General features: G+C 47.5%; 1 protein-coding gene across 3 annotated transcripts; it reads left to right on the forward strand.

The window, feature by feature from the left end:
* The first annotated feature begins 260 nt into the window (after positions 1 to 260).
* LOC123110222 (protein IQ-DOMAIN 5) lies at positions 261 to 6305 on the forward strand. Of its 3 annotated transcripts, none has more exons than XM_044530698.1 (7): positions 261 to 459; positions 1449 to 1576; positions 2655 to 2855; positions 3789 to 4016; positions 4639 to 4752; positions 4952 to 5495; positions 5730 to 6305. In XM_044530698.1, the coding sequence occupies exons 2-7, from the start codon at positions 1493 to 1495 to the stop codon at positions 5888 to 5890; spliced, it is 1332 nt and encodes a 443-aa protein (XP_044386633.1). In that variant the 5' UTR covers positions 261 to 459; positions 1449 to 1492; the 3' UTR covers positions 5891 to 6305. The 3 variants fall into 3 exon arrangements, with proteins under 3 accessions (XP_044386633.1, XP_044386634.1, XP_044386635.1); XM_044530699.1 differs by having other exon boundaries at positions 283 to 410; XM_044530700.1 differs by lacking the exon at positions 261 to 459 and adding an exon at positions 496 to 806.
* Positions 6306 to 22843: the final 16538 nt, after the last annotated feature.

Below are 22843 nucleotides of genomic sequence, written 5' to 3' on the forward strand. Positions count from 1 at the left end.
GCATGATATAATATAGGTCTTTTCCATCAATCAACAATGATTCAGCCGTTTGACTTTATTTACAAAATGAGGCCACAACCCGTTTTCAAAGAGAGTTCTCTTCCATTTCACCTAGAGGACCACAAGGACCTCCCACGAAAAAGCAAGAACCGCAAGGACCTACGCGAAAAAGGTATGCACTGCCAACCGCCAAGTGGCAACCGCAACAACTTTGGACTGTACCCCCGCAGAAGAAATCCTCGGGAATAATAATCCAACCCAAAGGAAGCGAATAGAATAGGAAACGCACAGCAGACAAGATAGCGCAACACAAAATAAAAAAGTTCAGAAAAGGGGAAGTTGGCACCGAGAAATCCTACCCGGAGCGGAGAGAGCGGAGGGCGACCGGAGGACTGCTCGCTCGCCCGTCGGTGGTGGTTCCGCCCTCTCCCCCTCTCCCCCTCCCTCCGCGCTGCCCAGGTCGAGCTCCTCTTCTCCCTCCTCATTCTCGAGCATGGGCGCCGTCTCTAGGTTTCTTGCTTCTTGGCGTGTGCAGGATTTCGTAGGACCTTTCTGGGGGGCCAGTTCGATTCTGCTGGGACGGCCGCTGCCGCGGTTCTGGCAACGCCGCCCCGTGACCCAATCCGTGTGCTCGGCTCGCATTTCGGCCGGGATTTTGGGGTGTGTTTGGGGTTGGGTTGCTGCGGAATTCAACTCCAACTCCCCCCCCCCTGCTAGGGTTCCATCCGTGGGATTTTCGCTCGCATTCTGCGCAGTGAGCGCCTACAGTAGAGTTCCTCCCGTGGGATTTTGCTCGCATTCCGCAAGTGAGTTCTTCACTGGAGTTCCCCAGGTTCGGTTTTCTGTAGAAGTTCTACAGTAACTCTGGGTGTCGGCCGCAACTTTATCCTAATTTTCCCTGTTCGTCGTGTCGGCTGCTGATTCCTGTGCACTTTCTGCCGTTTCACTTGCTTGCGTAGTGCCATGGGGTTATGCTGTTTTCCGCTCTACTCCAAGCTATTGGGCATGGCAAAATGTGGAATTTTGGACCTAATCGACGCTTATGTTCAGCAAAGTTACTTTCTTCTGCGAGAGCCTGCGAGGAGCGTCACTGAAGCTGTTCTTGCTGCATGGCTTTTACTTCATCTGTTTTTATGTTCAGGGGGGAATGCGTGCAATTCTGAAGCGATTAAGTGGTTCAAATGTGCATTTACATTACTACTAGATGCCCCTGTTTGCTGGCTGACAGATCAGTTTGTTTGTTAGTTTAGCTGTAAATGGCCAACAAATTTGACAAGTCAGTGCTGTTGTTACTTCCTTTTCTTTTCTTTCATAATGACATTTTCAACACTGGTGTTGCCTTTAGTTGCTCTAGTTATTCATATGGGTGATGTACTTTCTCCACAACTGTCGCTGTATTGCTCAATTAGGTGGGACTTATCATTTGAAAATGATGTTATGATGCGCAGGTGCTAGCTGATCACTACTGCACTAGGAGGGAAAAGGAGCTACCATGGGCATTTCATCCAAGTGGATCAAATCACTTGTTGGGATAAAAAAGCATGGAAAAGCTCAAAATGGCGAAAGCAGCAGAGAAGTAAGTCAAAGGGTATTCACAGTTTTCTTGCGAGCCAGCTTCCCCGCTTTCCATTACTCGACCTCGACGCACTAGTAGGAAACCCGCTGCTCATCCTCGATCTCAGAAGATGAACTACAGGACAAAAGCATACTAGCACTTGATCCCAACATCTTATAAATTAACAACCACAGATAGGGAAATGACGAACTCCTGCAGAAGACATCAAAGCAAAGCGACGGCCTCATTATCCAGCATTCCCGTAAAAAAAAGAGTATTCGTTATGGTTAGATATTCTGATAGTGAGGGGTTTGGGTCTATTTGCTCATGTTATACTTTGCTCGTTTTGTTTCCTGCTTGTCCTTTTGTGAGCATTAAAAATATATTTCATTTGCATTTGTCTTGTCCTGTCTAAACATGAGGAATCTTCAAGAATGATGGAAAAGTAGATGGTTTACCAAAACTCACTGAAAGTGCTGTTGTTGTTGACATGTCTTTATCATCTGATGTCCTTTAAGGCCTAAAGGGCTATTCCTCCACTATTCCTTTTCATTGTCAGAACTCAGAAGTGTCATATGCAGGAGAAATTTGAAACAAGTAGATTACAGCATTGCCTAGAAGTTATGAATTGTGTAACTAATTTTAGCACTCATTTTCTTGTGCAATGACGTTGCTGAAGTCCTTTTGTTGTTAGTTGCTGCTGTCAAGGACCATAATGCTTCCATCGTCCTCACATCCACCATTTGGTGGACAACTGAAATGTTAACACATGGTACAACAAGCTCTGGGCCAACCAACTAATAAGTTCCATAATATAATTTAAATTTGACTGCTCTAGTTTGTGTCCTTTTTTAGTTCATGTACTCTTAACCTCAATTCACTGCTGCTGATTTTTTTCCCTTTCTAGTAAAGTTTGGATGGAAGCCTTTCAGTTTACTTTGACTGTAAACTGACTGTGTAGGTGCAATGCCACATCTAAGTATGCAGTGCTTATTAACAGCATTGCATTATCATCTACTTTCACGCCATCCTCCTAACTTTGGTTATTGTCTTTAAATTATGGAAATATTGCTTCAAGACTATGCTTTGTATATTGTAGAGGAGCTCTGCTGCTCAGGTGCTACACAAACGGAAACATTCCGTGGATACTGAAGGCGCCCTTGCAGTTGCCGAACGCACAGTGCAAACTGAACCATTGGCTAGTGACACCAATACACAGACAATTTCATCTGAGACTGAACTAAATACAAAGGAGCATCAGGCTGCAATAGTTATTCAATCAGCCTTTCGAGCATTCTTGGTATTATATTCTCTCTTTGATTACCATGTTATTACTGACAATTTAAAACAAAATCAAGCAAAATATTGCATCTTGTAACGTGGATAAATCTACTGTCCCAACTCAGATTCTGCTTTATGTCTCCAACATGGAAAATGCCACAAAATGTTGAGTGCTAATTTAAACATCATAATGGATGAAAATAAAGGGAAAATGGGATTCATGTGAACTCTATCCCTTTTGTTATGTATGATAAAGTCCTGGTATATTCTTCTTAAAGAAGACCAAAACTACTACTGGGTGCTGGTCAATCATGTAATGCCACAACTCACTAGATACACCTAAGAAGTTCTTGGATTTTACTTTAGTCTTGAACTGAAACTATCCAGATGTACTGTTATTTGCTAGGTGTACCTGATTGTTGTTTACTGACTCGCCTATGGGGCATATCTAGTTGGAGCAACTATTAGAATAGGAAAACTAGAACTGCTGCAGATTCATGAAGTGTTCATCAGAAATTCTTCTAAGGATAGGGAGGACAAAGAACCAATTGCCAACTCGTAATCCCTTTGTGGAGAAAGAAACTGATGAGCATAGTTTAAATTGAATTAAAGAATAGACATTGTTCATTAGAAACTCATCATTTGGGGCTTTGCCTTTTCCATTAGGGACTAAACTTTGTAGGTTGTTTGATAACTCGTGTCCCTGTAGTCACTATATTTTGATTATTTTATGATGATCCAGGCCTAAGTGCCCAACGCCTACACTAGTTTTGTAACTCATAAAGTCATAATGCATGTTATAAGGGCTGGACCAATCAGATATAAACCTAAGTGAAGAATATGCAAAACAAGCAGTAACTAGAAAACAATTTTGCTAATATTTCTCAATTCTAGGCAGTCTTTTGATGACATGTGGTGTGAAGCCTCTTTGATTTTCTGCTTGCATTATCAGGCTAGGCGAGCTTTACGGGCATTAAAAGGATTAGTTAGACTCCAGGCTCTCGTTAGGGGCCATGCTGTACGAAAGCAAGCAGCAGAAACACTTCAGTGTATGCAATCACTAGTAAAGGCTCAAGCTCGTGTCAGAGCAAGACAGGTTTGTATTGGTTTGGAAGGTCAGGTGCCCCAGAAGAAGGCTCCTGAAAAAAATGCTCAGGAGGATCAAGCTCGAGAAATTGAGGTATGAAACTGCCCAGAAGTCGGTGGTGTGATGTAGGCTATTCACTTAATGATTTTCTTACAGCATACATGCAAATGCAAGCCAAACATATTATTTTGAACAGGGGTTCGTGAATGCTGTAACCTTTGAGTTCCCTAAGTTCTCCTCCACCGTTCTCTTGCATCCGAGTAATCCATGTCCGTTAAGAATTAAGAAGTATGCTTGGTGGAGTAAAAGAAACTATTTTTTTCACACTGTTAATATACCTACCAGAGTTATTTGCCAAGATTTGCATACTATTGGAGTTGTCAAATAATCTGTTCGCTTTTCTTGTTCTTTACAATCTTCCATCCAGCATAGTAAATTATCTTTTGTAGTTCAGGAAATTGAGAAGCTTTATCTGTGACTGAAAATACAATCACAGCAAAACTTTGTTTACAGTTACGCCATGAAGATGTAGAGTTAGAATATCCAGATCACAAATGCAACAATTCAAGTTTTCCTGTGGGAAAACCAGGTTTCTCTGTAGAGCTCACTAATAACAGAAATTATTAACTGTCCACCAGCTGGCATAAATGACTGAAATGTCTGTTTTTAATCACATATGCGCTTTTGAGAATTGTTACTGAACCATGGGATGCAGGAACGCTGGTGTGGCGGTATTGGATCGGCGGAAGATATGCAAGCTAAAGTATTGAAAAAGCAAGAAGCTGCCGCTAAGCGGGAAAGAGCAATGGCATATGCTTTAACGCACCAGGTAACTTTAAAGTGATAACATTCTACCATAAATGATAAATGTATGAGCAGACGTAGAAGCCTTGGTGCTCAAGCGGTCCGGCAGGTGCTGGCAGGGTTTTAGGGAACCTCATATATTTTTTTTCAGTAAACCTCATATATACCATAAATGTAATAGTAAGTTGGCAATGCAGGCTGCTAATTGCGCTTTCCTTTGGCAGCGGCAAGCAGGTTCCAGGAAACAGAAAGCTGCAGATGTCCAAGGGCCAGAGGCGGATGAGAACCAGTGGGGGCGGAACTGGGTGGAGAGGTGGGTGGCTGTACGCCCGTGGGAGAACAGGTTACTGGACAGTAATGCCAAAGAGAATGTACCGTTTGGCGATGATAAGGAGGCCGACGAAAATGGGGACAGGGATGTAAACAAGCCAAAAGGAAAAGTTGCGGTTTCGGGCATTCTGTCAAATGGTTCAAGCCAGACGAAAGATGCAAAACACAAGAAGTCACATTCTGATGCAAGTGGTTCTTCATCAGGGCAATCTGCGGCTGTGCCACCCACCGCTTCTTTGGGATCATCTAAGCTGAAACCGAAGCCATCGGATCAAACCTCTGAGGAAGTCAGCCCTCAACCGAAGCCGTCGGATCAAACCTCTGAGGAAGTCAGCCCTCAGCCTACAGATCCGGCTCCGCGGTCCACAAGTAACCCGAAGGAAAGGCCAGCACAAGTCAATGCACCAACGAGGAAGCGGCTATCCCTTCCTAACAACGGTAATAAATCATTTGCATTCTTTTCCAGTTGGAACTCCTCATTCGTGAACGCTCTTAATTCAGAAATTGAAGCTATTTTAAACGGTACCTGTCACAAGCTATGTATACTTGCAACTGCGTGTTTGCTACTTAGCTAAGCATTTCAGCTGTACTAGTTCACATGCATTTGAGCTAAAAAGTACCAACAGTTTATGCTGCTGCAGTTTCTGACGTCCATTACATGTTATTACGCAGCAACTGCCAGCGGCGGAGCAAGAAAAGGCCAGGCGAGCAGCAGCGAGAAAACTCGGTCCGTCGGTTCCAAGAACACGGCGAAAGGTGCATCCAAGTCTGAACCGAAGCAGCGACCGAGCCCCGGTAGCGCAACCGCGAAGCGGGTCCAGGCACAGGCCTGATCAATCAATCCACTCCCTCCCATTTCATTCAGAAACTTGTTCATGGCCAATGCCCATCTGTCACGCGTGCCGCTGCATCATCATCATCTGTGTACATAAAACCAAGAAATAAACCACCCTGCATCTAGATCGCTGCCACGCAGGCGTTGTCGTAACATTATGTCATGCTTTCCTTCATGTGCCATTCTATATGTATGTTTTCGTCGTCAAGCCACTGTTCCGAAGTGGCTCTGCAAGTTGTCTGTCCATCTATCCTTCAGTGTGAGAAAAACCATGCTTCAATGTTCCAGCATGGCATGTTCTCCAGCACTCAGTGGTGGTGGTTGGAACCGTCAACCATGGACATCCCCCATGCATATCTCTCACTGCTTCCTTCATGGAAAGTTCACCCAGATTCTTCTGGAGGATTTGTACATGTGTTCCAGTCCCATCTTGCATGCCTGGGCATTTTTGTGTGATGAAAGTGGTGGCCTTTGCAAAGGCAGAGCAGGATGGTGTGATTATGATGGGTCTCCGGGTGCAATCATGCATGCAGTGGTTCCAAAGCAAAGCAGCCCCATTTGCGGGTCTCTTTAGGACCCGACTGAAAGCCACCTGCTGCTTGGAACATGCCTGCCTTTGACTAATGGCATGCCCGTGCTGTGTGGTAAGTAAGCTCATGTGCTGTTGCGACTTGCAGCGTGCGCCCGTGCATGTTGTTTGCTCCTGGCTGGTTTTGTCTGAAAGCATGTGTTCAGGGGTGGTTAGGATAATGCCGTGGGTGGTGGTCCGGTGACGACGATTATTTTGTTGAGATACGGCGCGATTAGAATGTGATACTACTCCCTCCGTCCCAAAATAAGTGACTCAAAATTGCTTGCTTCTCACCATGATCCGGTGACGACGATTATTTTGGGACGGAGGGAGTAGTATATCAGAATTGCTTGCTTCTTGTTGGTTCGTTGGAAGGTTCGGTGCGCTGAAAGCTACTCCTTCCATCCGGAATTACTCGTCCAAGAAATGAACATATCTAGATGTATTTTAGTTGTAGATACGTCCATTTTTGTGACAAGTAATTCCGAAGGGAGGGAGTAATTTGGTCGTGGCTATTCTCACCATGATCCAACGTCTGGGCTGTTGACTTGTTGTCGCTGTTCAGCAGACAGGTGGGCCCTTGCCATATAGATGCCGCATCAAGCAACAAAATTCTGTTTTCTTTCTTTCTCTCACATGTTGAAATATATTGCCCATCTTCCTCCATCAGTTCGAATTTTTGGATGAGTTGACTGGAGCATGAATTCAATATCACCAACTGAAAGCTAATCCATTTGCTAGTTGCAACGCTGAATGTGTTCTTTTGCATGGGCCTTGACCGTTCACTGGCTCGGATGTTCTTTTTTCTCTGCTGACAAACAAAAATTGGAAATTCCACACCGCGGCATTTTTTTAAATATATCAAAGAAAATCGTAGAGGGATATCTATAGTTCTATGGGATACTGTTGTGTCTGCTCGCCACGCCCAGCAGAGCGAGCAGTGCAGTGTATGTTCAGGAGTGGAGAATGACCATTCTGCCCTCGTGCATGCAACCACGACAGATGACATATATATTGCGAAATTAAAGTGACACCAAAGCTATACCACTTGTTCCTTCTTGGTCGTTGGAAGGCCGGTGTAGACAGATGACATATTTAGTCAAACTTATCTGTATTTAATAAAGTATAGCCGATAGATAAAGTGTGTTATATCGATAATACAGTATCAAGTATATCTCACGGAGAATCTACTAAAATTAATTAAAACTTCAAATATTTGAAAATAAGAAAGCAGCATCAAATGGACATCGCTTTGATCCAAGTTCAACACTACGTGAAAAGGGCCCATGAAGGCGACATGTCAACATCTTTTTGGTTCCGTGATCACAGACATTTTTCGGTGAGATACGCGCGCCGTCCGCCTTGTGTCCCGCTGCATGCTGGACGGCAGGCGACACAACTTGGGCCTTCGGGATGCCCCGCTCCCTACCCCGCGGCATCTCGAATCCTAGATTCTACCTCTTCAGGCGGCAACGGGGAAGGCAGCTCGGGAGGCGTCCCAACCCCGTCGAGAGTGGCGCCTCGGTGCTCTCCCCGCCTGGCGAGGCAGTCCCGCGCCCAGCTCCTGGCGCTCTCCCTGCCTGGCCCCCGCCTTTTCTGGCATCGCATATCGCGTAGTGCGTGGAGAGCTCGCGGCCAGCACCATGAAGTCCTGCCTGGACGACCTTCTTGGCTGTGTGTGTCTTGTGTCCTTGTGTCTGATGCCTCCCGAAGAAGCTATTCCGCATGTGTGCGCTGGATCGTAGGCACGCACGAGCAGCACGTCGGCGGATGGGACCGCTCTCCATCGATTCCTCACCGCTGCATGAGGTGTCAGCGCTAGCGCTCGACGAGCATCCAAACGAATCATGTCTTTATGACATGTACATGATTTAGCTTCAAAGTTATTTTCTTTTCAAAGAGAAGCTGTCAAGTGGCGCGGGAGGGCCACACACGTTGTGGTGCAACGCATGCGGCATCCGCTATACACCCGGAGATTGGTCGGGAGCGACAGGCAATCTGGAGCAGTAATACCTAGGAAGGATAATTCAGTGCGTGGCATGTGTTTGGTTAGTTAGCTTTTGCCAATCACAGTACTAGTACCAAGTTCTCAGGTAGCAACCTGCTGGATCAGTTCTTCATTGTGCTTTTGATTAGTATACATGGCGACGTTATGCGCGATGTTTGTGCCCTCACTGTCACGTGGGATGACGTGTCCCCGTGCACGAATCCTTGACTGAAGGCAGTGACCGCACGCGAAAAAGTGCATATTTTAGAGTGTAGATTCACTTATTGAAATATCTAGAAAGACGACTATTTAGGAACGGAGGGAGTATTTAGCACGATTTGCTAGACCACAATGGAGATGTTTCATGTACTACTTTAACAAATCCCATCAGCTAAGATTGTTCCTTTTTTTTTTGCCAATGTGAGTACGCACATGATAGGCAAATGCAGTGTCCTCTTAACTGGGGCCTTTCTCTTCTGGGGGTGTTTTTTTTTTTTTGCTTACATAAAAGATTTTACCACTAATAGTGACCGTATGCAGATTGCTAGCATTGTATCATTAGCAGTATGAAGGCTTTTTGTTTGTTTGTTCGACAAGATGGTACTCATAAGCATTGCGTGGGGCCTTTCTCTCTCAGGCTTACATATAAGATTTTCACTTGTAGCTGCTCATTCAAATGTACTTATCTTTTTCTATTGGTTTTGTGTTCTGCAGCGCGCATGTATGCCATATATTGCAATGAATTATGTGATTTCACAAGTAGTTCTTCATTAATCATGATAAACTTCAGAATTATGAACGTGTTTTAGCTGTAGAACAAAGATGAAAATTCTTTTCTGGTGCTTAGATAAATAGACAATCTTGGATACATATGGTCTTCGTTAAAGAAATTGGTATAAGATTTAGTTTTTCAACACAGTTTTTCCCCAAATCTGGAACTGATCTCCAGTTTGTCAACATTGATGGATGATGGATCTCTTCGACTAAGTATTAATTTCTCGCATAATAGGATTGTATTACTATTTGATACTAGTGATTGTTCAATGCATATTTGTACTTAACAGATTATACAATTGCTTCATTTAGTTAGTGAATAACTTCTACAAACATTTTTATACTAAAATCATAACCAGTTAATTTGTTTTACTTGTGCTGCATGATTTTCCTATTTTGCTATTATTTTAAAAATGCTATTTAATTATCTGTCTAAACTTTATTCTACCACTTGATGAATCTGTCTATCTTTGACTCTCTGTTTAATTAGTTGATTATACAATTGCTTCATTTAGATAGTGAAAAACGTTTTACAAACTTTTTTTTACTAAAGTCATATACCAAATATTTTATTTGTACTACATGATTTTCCCAATTTTTTTATTATTTAAATTTGATATTAATCTGTGTAAAATTTATTTTACCATTCGATGAATCTGTGTTATCTTTGATTTTCTATTTTTGAAGTAGTTTTTGTGTGTGAATTTCTTGGAATTCTTTTTGGCGTTGGGCTAATCTGTGGCTGTCACGTGCATAATTTGGGGATTTGGTTGGGAACATTTTCTAGGGTGGATTACCAATTGTTTGTTGATGGGTGATTCATGATAACTGACACGACACATGATATGACCACGCGTTCCCATGCATGCAGTTGCGTCGGGACGCTAAATTGTAAGGTGTGGCTGTTTCTCGACGCCGCTTCTTCTGAAATTTCTAGAGTGTTTCTTCCTCTATAAATATGGGTGCATGCGTCTTGATATGCATTAACAGGTTACTTGATTGTGGTTCGTAATGATTTCCGTCATGGGGGTGCCAGTTGCGTGGGTCGACCTCCTGGAATTCGTGTATCATTATTGGTCGGGCGTGTCCGCACTAGAGAACCTGACGCAGCCGAGGGCCGGTGTACAAGACGATTCCTCCTTGGTGCCCTACTCGAAGGTCATGCCTTTGCAGTCGTAGATCAATGGTGCGGCAGCGGCCCTGGCGCCGCTGCGGTCATCGGCGTGCCAAAGGCGGTGGCGGCGCCTGTTGTGGAGTATACCGACATGGCCAACGAGTTCGACAAAATGACCGAGGATGACTAGAAGGTCAGGGGCGCCGATGATGCGCGCCATCTCCAGCAACATGATGATGCACTGTAAATCTCAATGCCGATGCATTTGCCCACGGCTCACTGGATCGCAGCACCAAGGCAGTTGCCATAGATCTCTTCCATTTCATGTATTTCTTATCTATCCATGTACGCAGTCATGTGTGTAAATTATAAGTAATCCTGTGTTTCCAATCCAAGTATTAATACATGTATATGCTTATGGAAAAATAAAAATAAAACAAACAAAGAAAACTAAATCATTCATTTTAATTGCAAGACTTACATTAACAACATGCATATCATTAAGTACCCGAACAATAGAACAAAAGTAGACTAAATTAAAGACCAACATGCAAAAGACCAACATGCAAAATTTATTCAATGTGTACAGAAAATAACACCAAAACTTATCAACAAAGCGGGGGTCATCAATACAGTTTTCATCCTACATTCGAATTAATCAGATGAAACAGAATGACAATCCAACATTACTATCATGTAGCCTACATTCAAATTAATCAAATAAAACAGAATGACAATCCAACATTACTATCACGTATCACGTTTCATCGTGGCACATGGACTAGCGTGACAATGTGTACTTTTCATCTTGCAATATGTATCATTCATGGTGATAATAAATATACCTTTTCAAATTGCTTCTGTGTATGACTTGCCTTTTCGTGAGTACAAACTTACATTCATAGTTTATAGAAGTGCAATATTTTAGGTCTAAATTCTCACAAGAAATGAAAATAATATAATACACATAACGTATCGACGAGGCGCGGCGTGCTGCCGCGCACAGGCATAGCTAGTTTGTGGCTATTGACTTGTTGCTATCGCTGTTCAGCATGCAACAGTCAGGTGGGCCCATGCCACACGAGAGCCACACCAAACAGCCAAATTCGTCCTTTTTCTCCTCTTGTGTATCTGAATTTTACTCCGGATAGCCAACGTTTTTGTCCGTGGCTTGCACGAGGGGGAGGAATAAAGCTGATGCTGTCAGCATCGGATTTCTAACGCTCTGATGCTGAAAGCACGCCAGTACTCCCACACCACGTACTCCCACATCTATTTTGGAACGGAGGGAGTACGTATTATACCCATCATGTGAATGCACACGACACCAGCCCATTTTCTTTCTCGCCTGCACTACTTGCTCATGCACGATACCAATGCGTACAGAAGACGGGACGGCACGCCATGCCCGATCATATCCACTTCTCTCAAGTCGGAAACAAGCCAGAAACTGGTTATACCTCGCACAAAGCAAGCGAGAAAGCAACCTTGCTTCTTGGTTTTTTTTTTCATCTCAAGAGAATACCTATAAAGTCTTATAATAAATGGTGAAGAAAATGTTGTGGCATTACAGTAGCACAAACAGTGGCGTAGTGCCGTGATGCTGAAAGCATAACACAGATGACGTGGGAGTAGAGATTGGCTTCTAGTTATAGATAGCTGCTTCTGCTAGCTGAGTTTTTCCTTTTTCTGAGTGACACCGTTCGAATCTGTGAATTGTCTTGACTTCACAAGTGGAAAACTAGTCTGACATACATAGATAACCTGACATATCGTATCTGAGTAGGTGTTTTCACCGGCTTGTGCACGCGAGGATCGTCTGTGGTGTGTGCACACAAGTTTAAAATATACTTGTGCCTCAGTGTGATGCTTCTGCTGATCAATCCAGTGAGTTGGATCACCACCCCCTGTCTGAGTGGTATTTATTTTCGTGGAGCTACCTCAAAACTACAGCTCTGTTTGGACATACTTACTCATCACAATACTATTCTCAAATTCTCATGGTGATCCAAACTTAATTTCTGGCTATTGACTTGCTATCCGTGTTTGGCAGACAAGTGGGGCTATAGCACATTTTAGTCCCGACGTACAACTAAATTCACATTTTCTTCTTCTCTCCTTCTGTATCATTTTCTTCTTCCGTGGCTTGTGTGAGAGGGAAAAAGAACTAGCGTCGTCTAATTAACCTCCGATGCTCTGACGCTGAAAGCACAACACCTCATATGATGTGAACTACATATTGATTCTTTTTTGCAAAACATATTATGCAATAACATTTCAAGCATTTGTAAAACAGAGTCTGTGTGGTTGGGCCGTGGACCGTTGATTGGCTGCATGAACCGAGGAATGAATGAATGGATGAAGAGAAAATTTTAAGATGGCAGTTGGCCTGAAACTCGCGTCTGATCGAGCAGATAACCTGACATGATCTGCTTCCTTGGCTGCATGTCCATTGGGACGACACGTCAGCATCCTCTTTCTACCGTCACGCGTCATGTCCGATCATATCCACTTCTATGAACCAATAAACTTTTTTTTTGCGGGTCTATGAACCAATAAACTAACTAACTCAAGTGGTCGAGCAGAAAAATGGTTATATCAACCGGGAAGCAAGCGAGAAAACTACCTTCTTATAATATTTTAAATTATACTAATAATGTAGTAGTTGATGTACACGAAACAGAACAGAAAGCGGATTGATTTTCAGATAGATGTTTCTGTCAGCTGGATGCACAAAGTTTTTTTTCTTTGGGGTTGGTGGTCTCGTTCGAATTTATTTGGGAGAGAATCGTTGACAGTCAACAGAAAGTTGTAGGAAAAGCACAAAGAATCAGTTCTGCTTCTTCTTCTTCTTCTTCTTCTTTATGCACCTGATCTCTGTTTTTATTCTTCTTCTTCTTCTAGTCCTAGCCAAAAGGGCACAAAGAGCCGCAGCATCTTGTAGGCACCCGAAAGTTCAAGAAAAGAAAAGGAAAAACAATTAACTTTGCCAGCAGATGGCAAAATCGTTGACCAGAATGAACCGAGGACGAGTGTGGGTTGCTCCTTGAAATGAAAGAGTAGTGAAACTTAATCATCTGATCAGGCATAGATCGTCACAGGAGTGTGCACGGCGTTAGACAATAATATGTTTGCCGTGAATTGCCCCATGGGCTGCACCTCTATTTAATCTGATAGACCTTGTACAACAAGGATACAATCAATCTGATACTAATCAGATCGTAGACTACCATACACAGCAGATTACAATTGCTACGTAATATCTCCATCATAATTACATGAGATATGACTGATACTATTCTATGTACGTTAACGTTCCCCCTCAATCTCAACCGGCCACAAGGTTGAGATTGTGTCGTAATTTCTCCAGCATGATCTTTGTAGCAGGTTTAGTGAAGGCGTCTGCTACTTGATCACCAGAAGACACAAAACGTACATTCAATGCTCCTTGTGCCACTTTTTCTCTGACGAAGTGGAAATCCACCTCAATATGCTTCGTCCTTGCATGGAACACTGGATTTGCAGTTAAGTATGTGGCACCTAAATTATCACACCATAAAACTGGTGGTCGCGGCAGAGGTACTCCCAGGTCTCTAAGCACAGACTGCACCCATGTGACTTCAGCTGCACCATTTGCAAGGGCCTTGTACTCCGCCTCGGTACTAGATCGTGACACTGTTGGCTGTTTTCTAGCACTCCAAGAAATCAGATTGGGTCCTAGGAAGACCACAAAACCACCTGTGGAGCGTCTGTCATCGGCACATCCCGCCCAGTCAGCATCAGTGAAAACACTCAGAAGTGTGGAGTGTGATTGACGAATCTGGAGACCAGTAGCCACAATACCTTTATCATATCTTAGTATGCGCTTGACAGCCTCCCAATGCACATCAGTGGGTTTGGACAGATATTGGCACACTTTGTTTACAGCAAAAGAAATATCTGGGCGGGTAAGCGTGAGATACTGCAACCCTCAGACAATACTGCGATAGCTGAAGGCGTCATCACCATTGAGAGGAGTGCCAAGAGTTGCTGCCAACTTATCAGTGACGGACATGGGAGTAGAAACCGCCTTGCAATTCTCCATATGTGCACGGTGAAGTAGGTCATCGGCATACTTACGCTGAGAGAGCACCATTCCCCCTGAATTGTAGGTGGCTTCAATCCCAAGGAAGTAAGCAAGACGACCTAGATCCTTGATAGGAAAAGACCCGGCAAGAGTGCGAAGCGGTCGATCCACCGCTTTAGAACAAGAGCTAGCAATGACAATATCATCAACATAAACAAGCATGTAAATGACCACACCCCCTTTCCGAAAAATGAAGAGGGAAGTGTCAGCCTTAGAGGACTGAAAACCAAGTTGATGTAGTCGATCACTGAGGCGGGAATACCAAGCTCGGGGAGACTGTTTCAGCCCATAGATTGACTTCCGAAGCTTGCACACATGATGAGGGTAGCGAGGATCCTCAAAGCCCGGTGGCTGCTGCATATACACCTCCTCATCAAGAAGACCATGGAGGAATGCATTGCTCACATCAAGTTGTCGCAAACACCAACCCTGCGAAACAGCGAGTGAGAGCACAAGGCGAACAGTAGCTGGTTTGACAACTGGACTAAACATGTCGAGATAGTCAACACCATACTGCTGAGTGAACCCGCAAGCGACCGGGCGGGTTTTGTACTTGTCAAGAGAGCCATCAGAATGTTGCTTGACTTTGAAAATCCACTTACAGCTGACAATGTTGGTGCCGGAAGGACGTGGAACAAGCGACCACGTCGCGGTGTGCTGAAGGGCCGAAAACTCCTCTTGCATAGCGGCTTTCCATGCAGGATCAACGAGCGCCTGTCGGTACGTAGCTGGAGCGGCCACAACAGCACTGAAACCACGACGATACGGATTGTACCGGACAGTGCCATTAGTGGGGATTTTCGGGCGTTGTATGTTGTTCTGAAGACGCGTGCGTGTCCGCTCAACGGGGGGAGCCGCAGACTGAGCCGGCTGCAAGGCAGGAGGTGATGGAGGAGCGGCCGCCGGAGAGACCGACGGCGAGGCCGGTGGTGATGCAGAGGCACTCGTCGGAGAGGCCGTTGGCGAGGCTGGTGGTGATGGAGGAGCGCCCGCTGAAGACGCCGGCGCGTCTGGTCCGGCATCGACGCGCGCAGAGGCGTCAAGTGCAGGCGATGTACGCGCTGATGGTGAGGCCGGCTCGTCTATCTGGTCAGTACATGGCGTAGACATGGTAGATGCCGGAGTCGGCCCACCTGATGGAGAAGCACCACAGCCGGGGCCTGCTGCTGGACGTGTGGCACATGATGGCTGGGTGCATGGCGTTGTAGCATGCACGTCGCTATGGCCCTGTACAGCGCTCGTAGATACATGTCGTTCCTCTGTATCTGCAGGACACAAGTCAGGAAACAAAAACGACAAGTTGTAGTTTCTCACATTAGCATCCTGAACTACTGGCTCATTGGAAGGAAACGATACAGGAGGATTTAAGCGAGACAAGTCGGGACACGCACTAGTCGCAAAGGGAAAAACATTTTCATCGAAGACGACATCGCGGGAGATATAGATGCGACCAGTGGACTTGTCAAGACACTTATAACCTTTATGGAACGGACTATATCTGAGAAAAACGCACATCTTGGAGCGGAACTCAAGTTTTCGGGAGTTGTATTTACGAAGACTAGGCCAACACGCACATCCAAATATACGAAGAAAAGAGTAATCGGGAGTGATGTGAAGAAGACGTGTGAGTGGTGGCATATTTTGAAGGGTCCGGCTAGGCATGCGGTTAATCAAATAACATGCGGTAAGAAAAGCTTCATCCCAATAATGCAAAGGAAGATTGGAGTGAGCGAGGAGAGCAAGCCCGGTTTCAACCAAGTGTCGGTGCTTCCGTTCAGCTATACCATTTTGTTGGGATGTATGTGGATAGGATATGCGATGAGAAATACCGACACGCTGAAAAAATTTATGCAAGCGGTGGTATTCACCCCCCCAATCAGATTGAACCGCACGGATTTTTGCATTGAGGAGTCGTTCGACATGGGCCTGAAAATTATAGAAAACTTGTTCGACATCAGATTTATGTTTAAGAAGATAAATCCATGTAAAATGGCTAAAGTCATCAACAAAGCTAACATAAAACTTAAAACCTCCAGAGGAGGCGAGGGCAGGACCCCACACATCGGTATGAATAAGCTCAAGTGGTTTCGAAGAAACACGGGATGAATTATTGTAAGGTAATTGATGACTTTTGGCGCGTTGACATGAGTCACAAACGAAAGTATCATGACTCGACGAACAAGGGAGTTTATTTGACCGAACGACAGACTCAACTACATTATTTGATGGGTGACCCAAACGATGATGCCACTGACTCGATGAAGAACAGACTCCAGAGAGAGCTCGACGTGATGATGACGACGACGGCCGACCATATGGGATGGGGTAGAGGCCATTGCGACTTCTACCGAGAAGAAGGACTCTCCTCGTGATTTTGTCCTTCACACAAAAGAAAAAACGGTGAAATTCCACAAATATTTGGTTATCCGAAACAAGACGATAAACAGAAAGAAGATGTTTGTGAATTTCAGGGACGTGCAGAACATTTTTAAGGTGGATGGGATCACTAGAGCCAGCAAGTTTAGTATGACCAATATGAGAAAAATTTCCAAACCTGCACCATTTGCAACTTGAACTTGATCCTTTCCACCATAGCGCTCGTGCACCGTCAAGCGGTCGAGGTCGCTGGTGAGGTGGTCAGTGGCACCGGTGTCGAGGTACCAATTGTTGTCGCGGTGGCCGTATGTAGCCATGTTGCCGCTGCGGTCATTGTAGCGATCGCGACAATCGGTGGCGTAGTGCCCCTCCTCGCGGCATATCTGGCACCTTGGAGGACGACGGTTTTTGCCGCCGCCACCGTTGTGACGGCCACCGTTGTTGCCACGATTGCCATTGGAACCATAGCGGCCACCATTGCCACCACTCCTGTTTCCATGGCCACCATGGCCACCATTGCTGTTCCGGTTGCCGTCGCGGGAACCGGAGCCGTTGCCGTGGCGCATGATGTTGTTGGCTGATGAAGAGAAGTCGCCGCTGTTCGCGGCATGCTGCTCCTGACGCGCCTCGAAGCTGAAAAGGTAGGCATAAAAATCGGAGAGGCTTACTTCTCCTGTGAAGATGGAGAGCGCAGTCATGAGGGGGTCATATTCCTGACCTAGCCCACCGATTATGTGCCCGATGATCTCGTCATCGGACAGTACCTCGCCGACGGTGGCCAGTGCGTCGGCATAGCCTGTCATCTTGTGGAAGAATTCTGCCGCCGACATGTCTTTCTTCTTCGTCTGTGACAGCTGCGTACGGAGTTGGCGCACACTGGCCCGATTCTGGGCAGCGGACATAGCGCCGAGGGCAGTCCAAACGGCCGCCGCGGAGGTCGCTCGCGTCATCTGGGCGAGCACTTCCTCCGTCATGGAGGACAGGAGCGCGCCGAGCACGGCCTGGTCGGTCCTCCTCCATGGCTCGTACTCAAGGTTGGGCACGGAGCGCGCAGCATCGCCGGTGCCCTCGGTGATCATCTTCGGCGGCGCTGGGACGGAGCCGTCGAGGTAGCCGAACAGGCCGGCGCCGGTGAGGTTTGGGACAACCAGCGCCTTCCATAGCAGGAAGTTGGCGCGGGTGAGCCGGACAGTGATGAGGCCGGCGAGCGACGGCATGGTAGCGGTGTGGCCGGAGACGAGCGGGCCGGCGGTGGTGGTGACGAGTGCGCCGGAGGTGGTGCCAGCCATGTCGTGGAGAGATGGGATCGAGGCTCTGTTACCACGTTAGACAATAATATGTTTGCCGTGAATTGCCCCATGGGCTGCACCTCTATTTAATCTGATAGACCTTGTACAACAAGGATACAATCAATATGATACTAATCAGATCGTAGACTACCATACACAGCAGATTACAATTGCTACGTAATATCTTCATCATAATTACATGAGATATGACTGATACTATTCTATGTACGTTAACACACGGCACTGGCAGTGTATAATGTACACGTCTTGATGCCCTCAGGTGCACCGACGGCACGGCGATGCTTTTCGACCGGCCATGTCGTTCTTGTCATCAGCCCAGCTGGTACGCATTGTGCCTTCCTTGGACGACAGCATTGGCGAAACGGAGTCCGAAACTAGTATATAATACCGTTTTAAAATTAGTGCAAAGTTACATATTGTTGATTTGGCAATGGAGTCTGAAAGCACGTGCCAATTACTTATTTCTTGGTTCGTTGGAAGGTCAGTGCACGGAGAATGGTGCTATAATTAGACCCCCAGCCCCTGCGTCGCTCTCTCCCCGGGGCGGCACGGGCGGCGACCACCACCCCTCCCGCGGCCTCCCCAACACCAGCCTCTTCTCCCCCTCGCCGTCGCCGGTGGCCTCCGGTAGGCAAAGCCTGCGCGGAGCCGGCGGCGGCGGGGCGCTCTCTGTAGCTGCTGCTCGCTCGGGAGGAAGGGCGCTCGCGTGCGGGTCGCTGCTGTCCGACACTCGGCCTCGTGGCGGCGTCGCTGCTCGCGGCGGAGGCGGTCTCCGGCGTGTGGCACGGCGTCTGGTCGCGGCGGTGGGCGCGCCGTCGCGGTGCGCGCGGTCACGGTCGTCGGCCTCGTGCGGTCCCGATCCGATCTGGGATCCTGCTGGCGGCGGTTGGTGCGGACGGTGTGGGGCGCCGGGGCGGCGGCCTCGGTCCGAGCTCCTGATGTGGCCGGGGCGTGGACGGCGCGCGCTCGTGTGGCGGCGGCTCAGTTCCGGCTGTGCGCGTGGGGCGCAGCGACCGGCCGGGCGCGGTGGCTGCAGGCGCGTGTCGGGCACGGTGACCGGCGGTGCGTGGCGGGCGTGCTTCTCTGGAGTGCGAGGTGTGCTGCGGAGGGGATCCTGCTCGTCTGCTCTGCTGCTTCGCATGTGCAGCTCCGATTGGATCTGGTGCGAGGTGCATCGATCTGGGTGCTGCGCTTCGCGATGTGGCGTGGCTTGCTGCGGTGGTGGTGGCCACGGTGGTGGACGGCGGCTTCGGCCAGAGGGTGGTGCATGTCATGTCGCGGTGGATCGTGGGATCCCGTGGCCTGAATTAGGTCGGCCTCAGCAGGTGGTGGCTGGTGGGCGGTGGTCGGTGGTGGTAGGTGGTCGACGCATCTCCAGGATAAATCTTTGCTTCGACCTTCTTCGGAGCCGGTGACGGCGGCGCCTGCGGGTGCCGTGATCTTTCTTGGAAGCGTTGTCGTGGAGGTGTGCTCTTTCTCCCCACGGCTTTGGCTCCGGAGGGAAACCTCGGATCTGCTGGGTCGGGCGATGAAGGCGTCTTCGCGTCTTTCTCCTCCTTGGGGGCATCGTCTCGGAGCCGGCTACGACTGGGAGACTGGTGGATTGCGGCATCTTTGTCGTGGATGGCGGCATCTTCACCGCGTGGTTTGCTGAGGCGGGACGCTGGTTTCTGTTTGGCAACGATGATGGCGTCGAGAGGAGCTCGGGTCACGGCGTGGACTTCGGTAGTCGGTTCTTCCCGGCGTGTCCGAGGTGCTCTTCTGTGGGCACGGTCGGCGCAAGTCTTGCATATTTCCCTGGTGATGCTCGTCGTCAAAGTCGGAGCTGTCAGTTGCTTGCGCGTGTGGCCATCCGGTGGCATGTGACGTCGTGGCTTCTATACAGCTGTTTGTAGGTTGGCTTCGAGGTTGGAGCTCTATGGTGAAGTCGGAGTCGCTCGTTCGAGGTAATCGATGATGACGATGACGCTTGCGACTCCTCGGCGAACGCCTTTCTTCTTTGCAGCTTTGTGTTTCATGTCGGTGGGCAGGTTGGCCGGTGGTGCCCATGTCATGTGGGTTGAGTTGTATCGGTTTTAGCCCGGTTTTCTACGAATTAACCGGGCAATTCTCTCTTCTTCTTAATCAATGAAAATGACAAATTTTTTGCCTCGTTTCAAAAAAAAAGTCAGTGCACGGAGATGTCAATCATGAATTGATTTGTGTCGACTCATTGTATTTTTTAGACAAACTCATTGTATTTTTTGTGGAGCTGAAACCTAATTTGGACAAGCTTAAAGCAACTTTAACAGGGCGACCCATTTCATCTGCTGCTGTCCGTTATAAAAGAGGAGACCCAACGCGCCGATCCAAACCCAATCGTGTCCACTTCGGGTCCGCGCCAACGCATTTGCGGTCCAAATATGCGCCCCAAATGCGTCAGCACGGACGCGGAACAAACGCCATGCACGCCTTTTCGGTGTCCGCCGTGTCCCCACCTAGCGGTCGTCCAACTGCCCGCGGCCAACCTGGTCAGCTTAATTGATGACCTTGAGCCCATGCGTCAGCGACGGCGGTCGTCCTTTTTTAAGCCGATCGTGCGGCGGGGCCGTCCTCATCCAAATCGCAATCCACATCTAGCACGCTCTGCTCCCCCGTCGCCGGCAAACCCTAACCACCACCACCATAGCGAGATGGGGCTCTTCTCCAGCGCCAGCAGCAGCAAGGCTAAGGGCAAGACCCCCGCAATCCCTTTCCTCTCGGAGCCGGAGTTGTCCCCCATCGAGCACTACTCCTGGACGGGAGTAGTGCACGAGTGGGTCCGCGCGCCACCGATCTGGATGGAGGCGACGCCGGAGCAGGAGGCGGCGTACCTCGACATGTGGCGTCAACGCTGGCTGGCCGAGGAGCGCCGCGACGGCGAGTACCTCGAGATGCTCGAGCGCGATCTCAAGGAGGAGCAACGCGAGGCCGAGGAGGAGGCGCGCCAGGCCGAGGCGGCATAGGCGGCCGCACAGCCCCCCGCGCCGGCACCGCCCGCGGCAGCACAGCTGCCCGCGGCCGACATCGCCGCCGCCTGGAACACGACGTTCCCTTGGGCCGGCTTTGCGCCGACGCTCATCGACCCCGAGGATGACGCCTGTGCTGCCTAGAGCAGCGGCGGGGCGTCGTAGTTTAGTTTGTTTGTAGTTTTATTTAATGCTAAGGTGGACGCGTGGACTCTGGCCGGCCTTCCTGACCGGCTTTAATGTTTAATTAAGTTATTTTTATTTTAAATATGCATGTATACTTTTTTCTTTTCTCGGCGCCGTCAAAATGTGTCGGGCCAGTGTTGGGCGCATGCGCCAACACAAACACGAAAACAGACGTCCGTGTCCGCCTGACCGACCCAAACGAACTAAAAACGGACAAAATCGCCGTCCGTTTGGGTCGGCCCGTTGAAGTTGCTCTTACTCATCATGACAATATTCTTGCCATGATCCAGCATTCGTGGCTGTTGACTTGTTGTCGCTGTTCAGCAGACAGGTGGGCCCATGTCATAGAGATGCCGCATCAAGCGACCAAATTCTGCGTTCTATCCCCCTCAAGCAATCAAATCCGCCTATATACTTGAAGGGCCATTGGCCGCATTTTATTAGATGGGAAAAGAGAGAGTACAAGGTTACAGTCTAGGAGAACTAGCCCTGTAACTATAACAATACAGCCGGCACCCCAGCTCGACAACACAGGAAGCTGCATCACAAACCAACCAAGAAGGCCAGCTACATCACGTCATCAGGTCACAAATGCATCCTGCTGCCCTCCATGTGTCGATATCCTGTATTACCAGGTCCCGAACCCTGTCAGCCGAGCTAGCGACATTATCAAAAATCCTGGCGTTCCTTTCCTTCCAAATCCTCCAATGGAGAAGGATGACAATAGTATCGAAGTTCTTCTTCATTGGTTTGGGGATCTCCTCCCTCGCCTTCAGCCACCAATCCTCCGTAGAACTGAAATTGACCTCCGGTATTATGAAATCTGCCTCTGTCCAATCTCTGAAATCCACCTATATACATCTGTATCGTTGTTTGTCGAGAATTCTTGTGTGCGTGTGCATTGCTATGTTGAATAACAATAGGGAAATCCGATGTGTTCTTTTGCATGGGCCTTGACCGTCGACTGGTTTGCATGTTTTTATTTCCCGACAAATAACAGTAGGGAAATTCTCGACAAACAACGATACAAATGTATATAGACGTAGTTTAAAATGTAGATTCACCCATTTTGCTTCATACGTAGTTCATATTAAAATCTCTAGAAAGTCTTGTATTTGGAAATAGAGGGAGTATCAGAAAAAATTGGGAGTATCAGAAAAAATCGTAGAGGGGTGCATACTCGCCACGCCCAGCAGAGCGAGCAGTGCATACACAGGAGTGGAGAACGACCATTCTGCCCTGGCGCATGCAATTCAACCCCGATCCATGTGGGTGGTTCCTTCCTCTGTTCGTCATGGAGTCTGCAGCACTGTGGAGTTAACTGCTCATCACCATGATCCATGCGCGAAGGAATAGTTAGATATAGTACTAATTGTCAGTTTAATTAACTACTCCCTGTGTTCCTAAATACTCCCTCCGTTCCTAAATATTTATCTTTGTAAAGATTTCAACAAATGACTACATACGGAGCAAAATGAGTGAATCTACACTCTAAAATATGTATATATACATCCATATGT

The sequence above is a fragment of the Triticum aestivum genome, chromosome 5B (assembly GCF_018294505.1).
Source record: "Triticum aestivum cultivar Chinese Spring chromosome 5B, IWGSC CS RefSeq v2.1, whole genome shotgun sequence".
Taxonomy (NCBI): Eukaryota; Viridiplantae; Streptophyta; class Magnoliopsida; order Poales; family Poaceae; genus Triticum; species Triticum aestivum.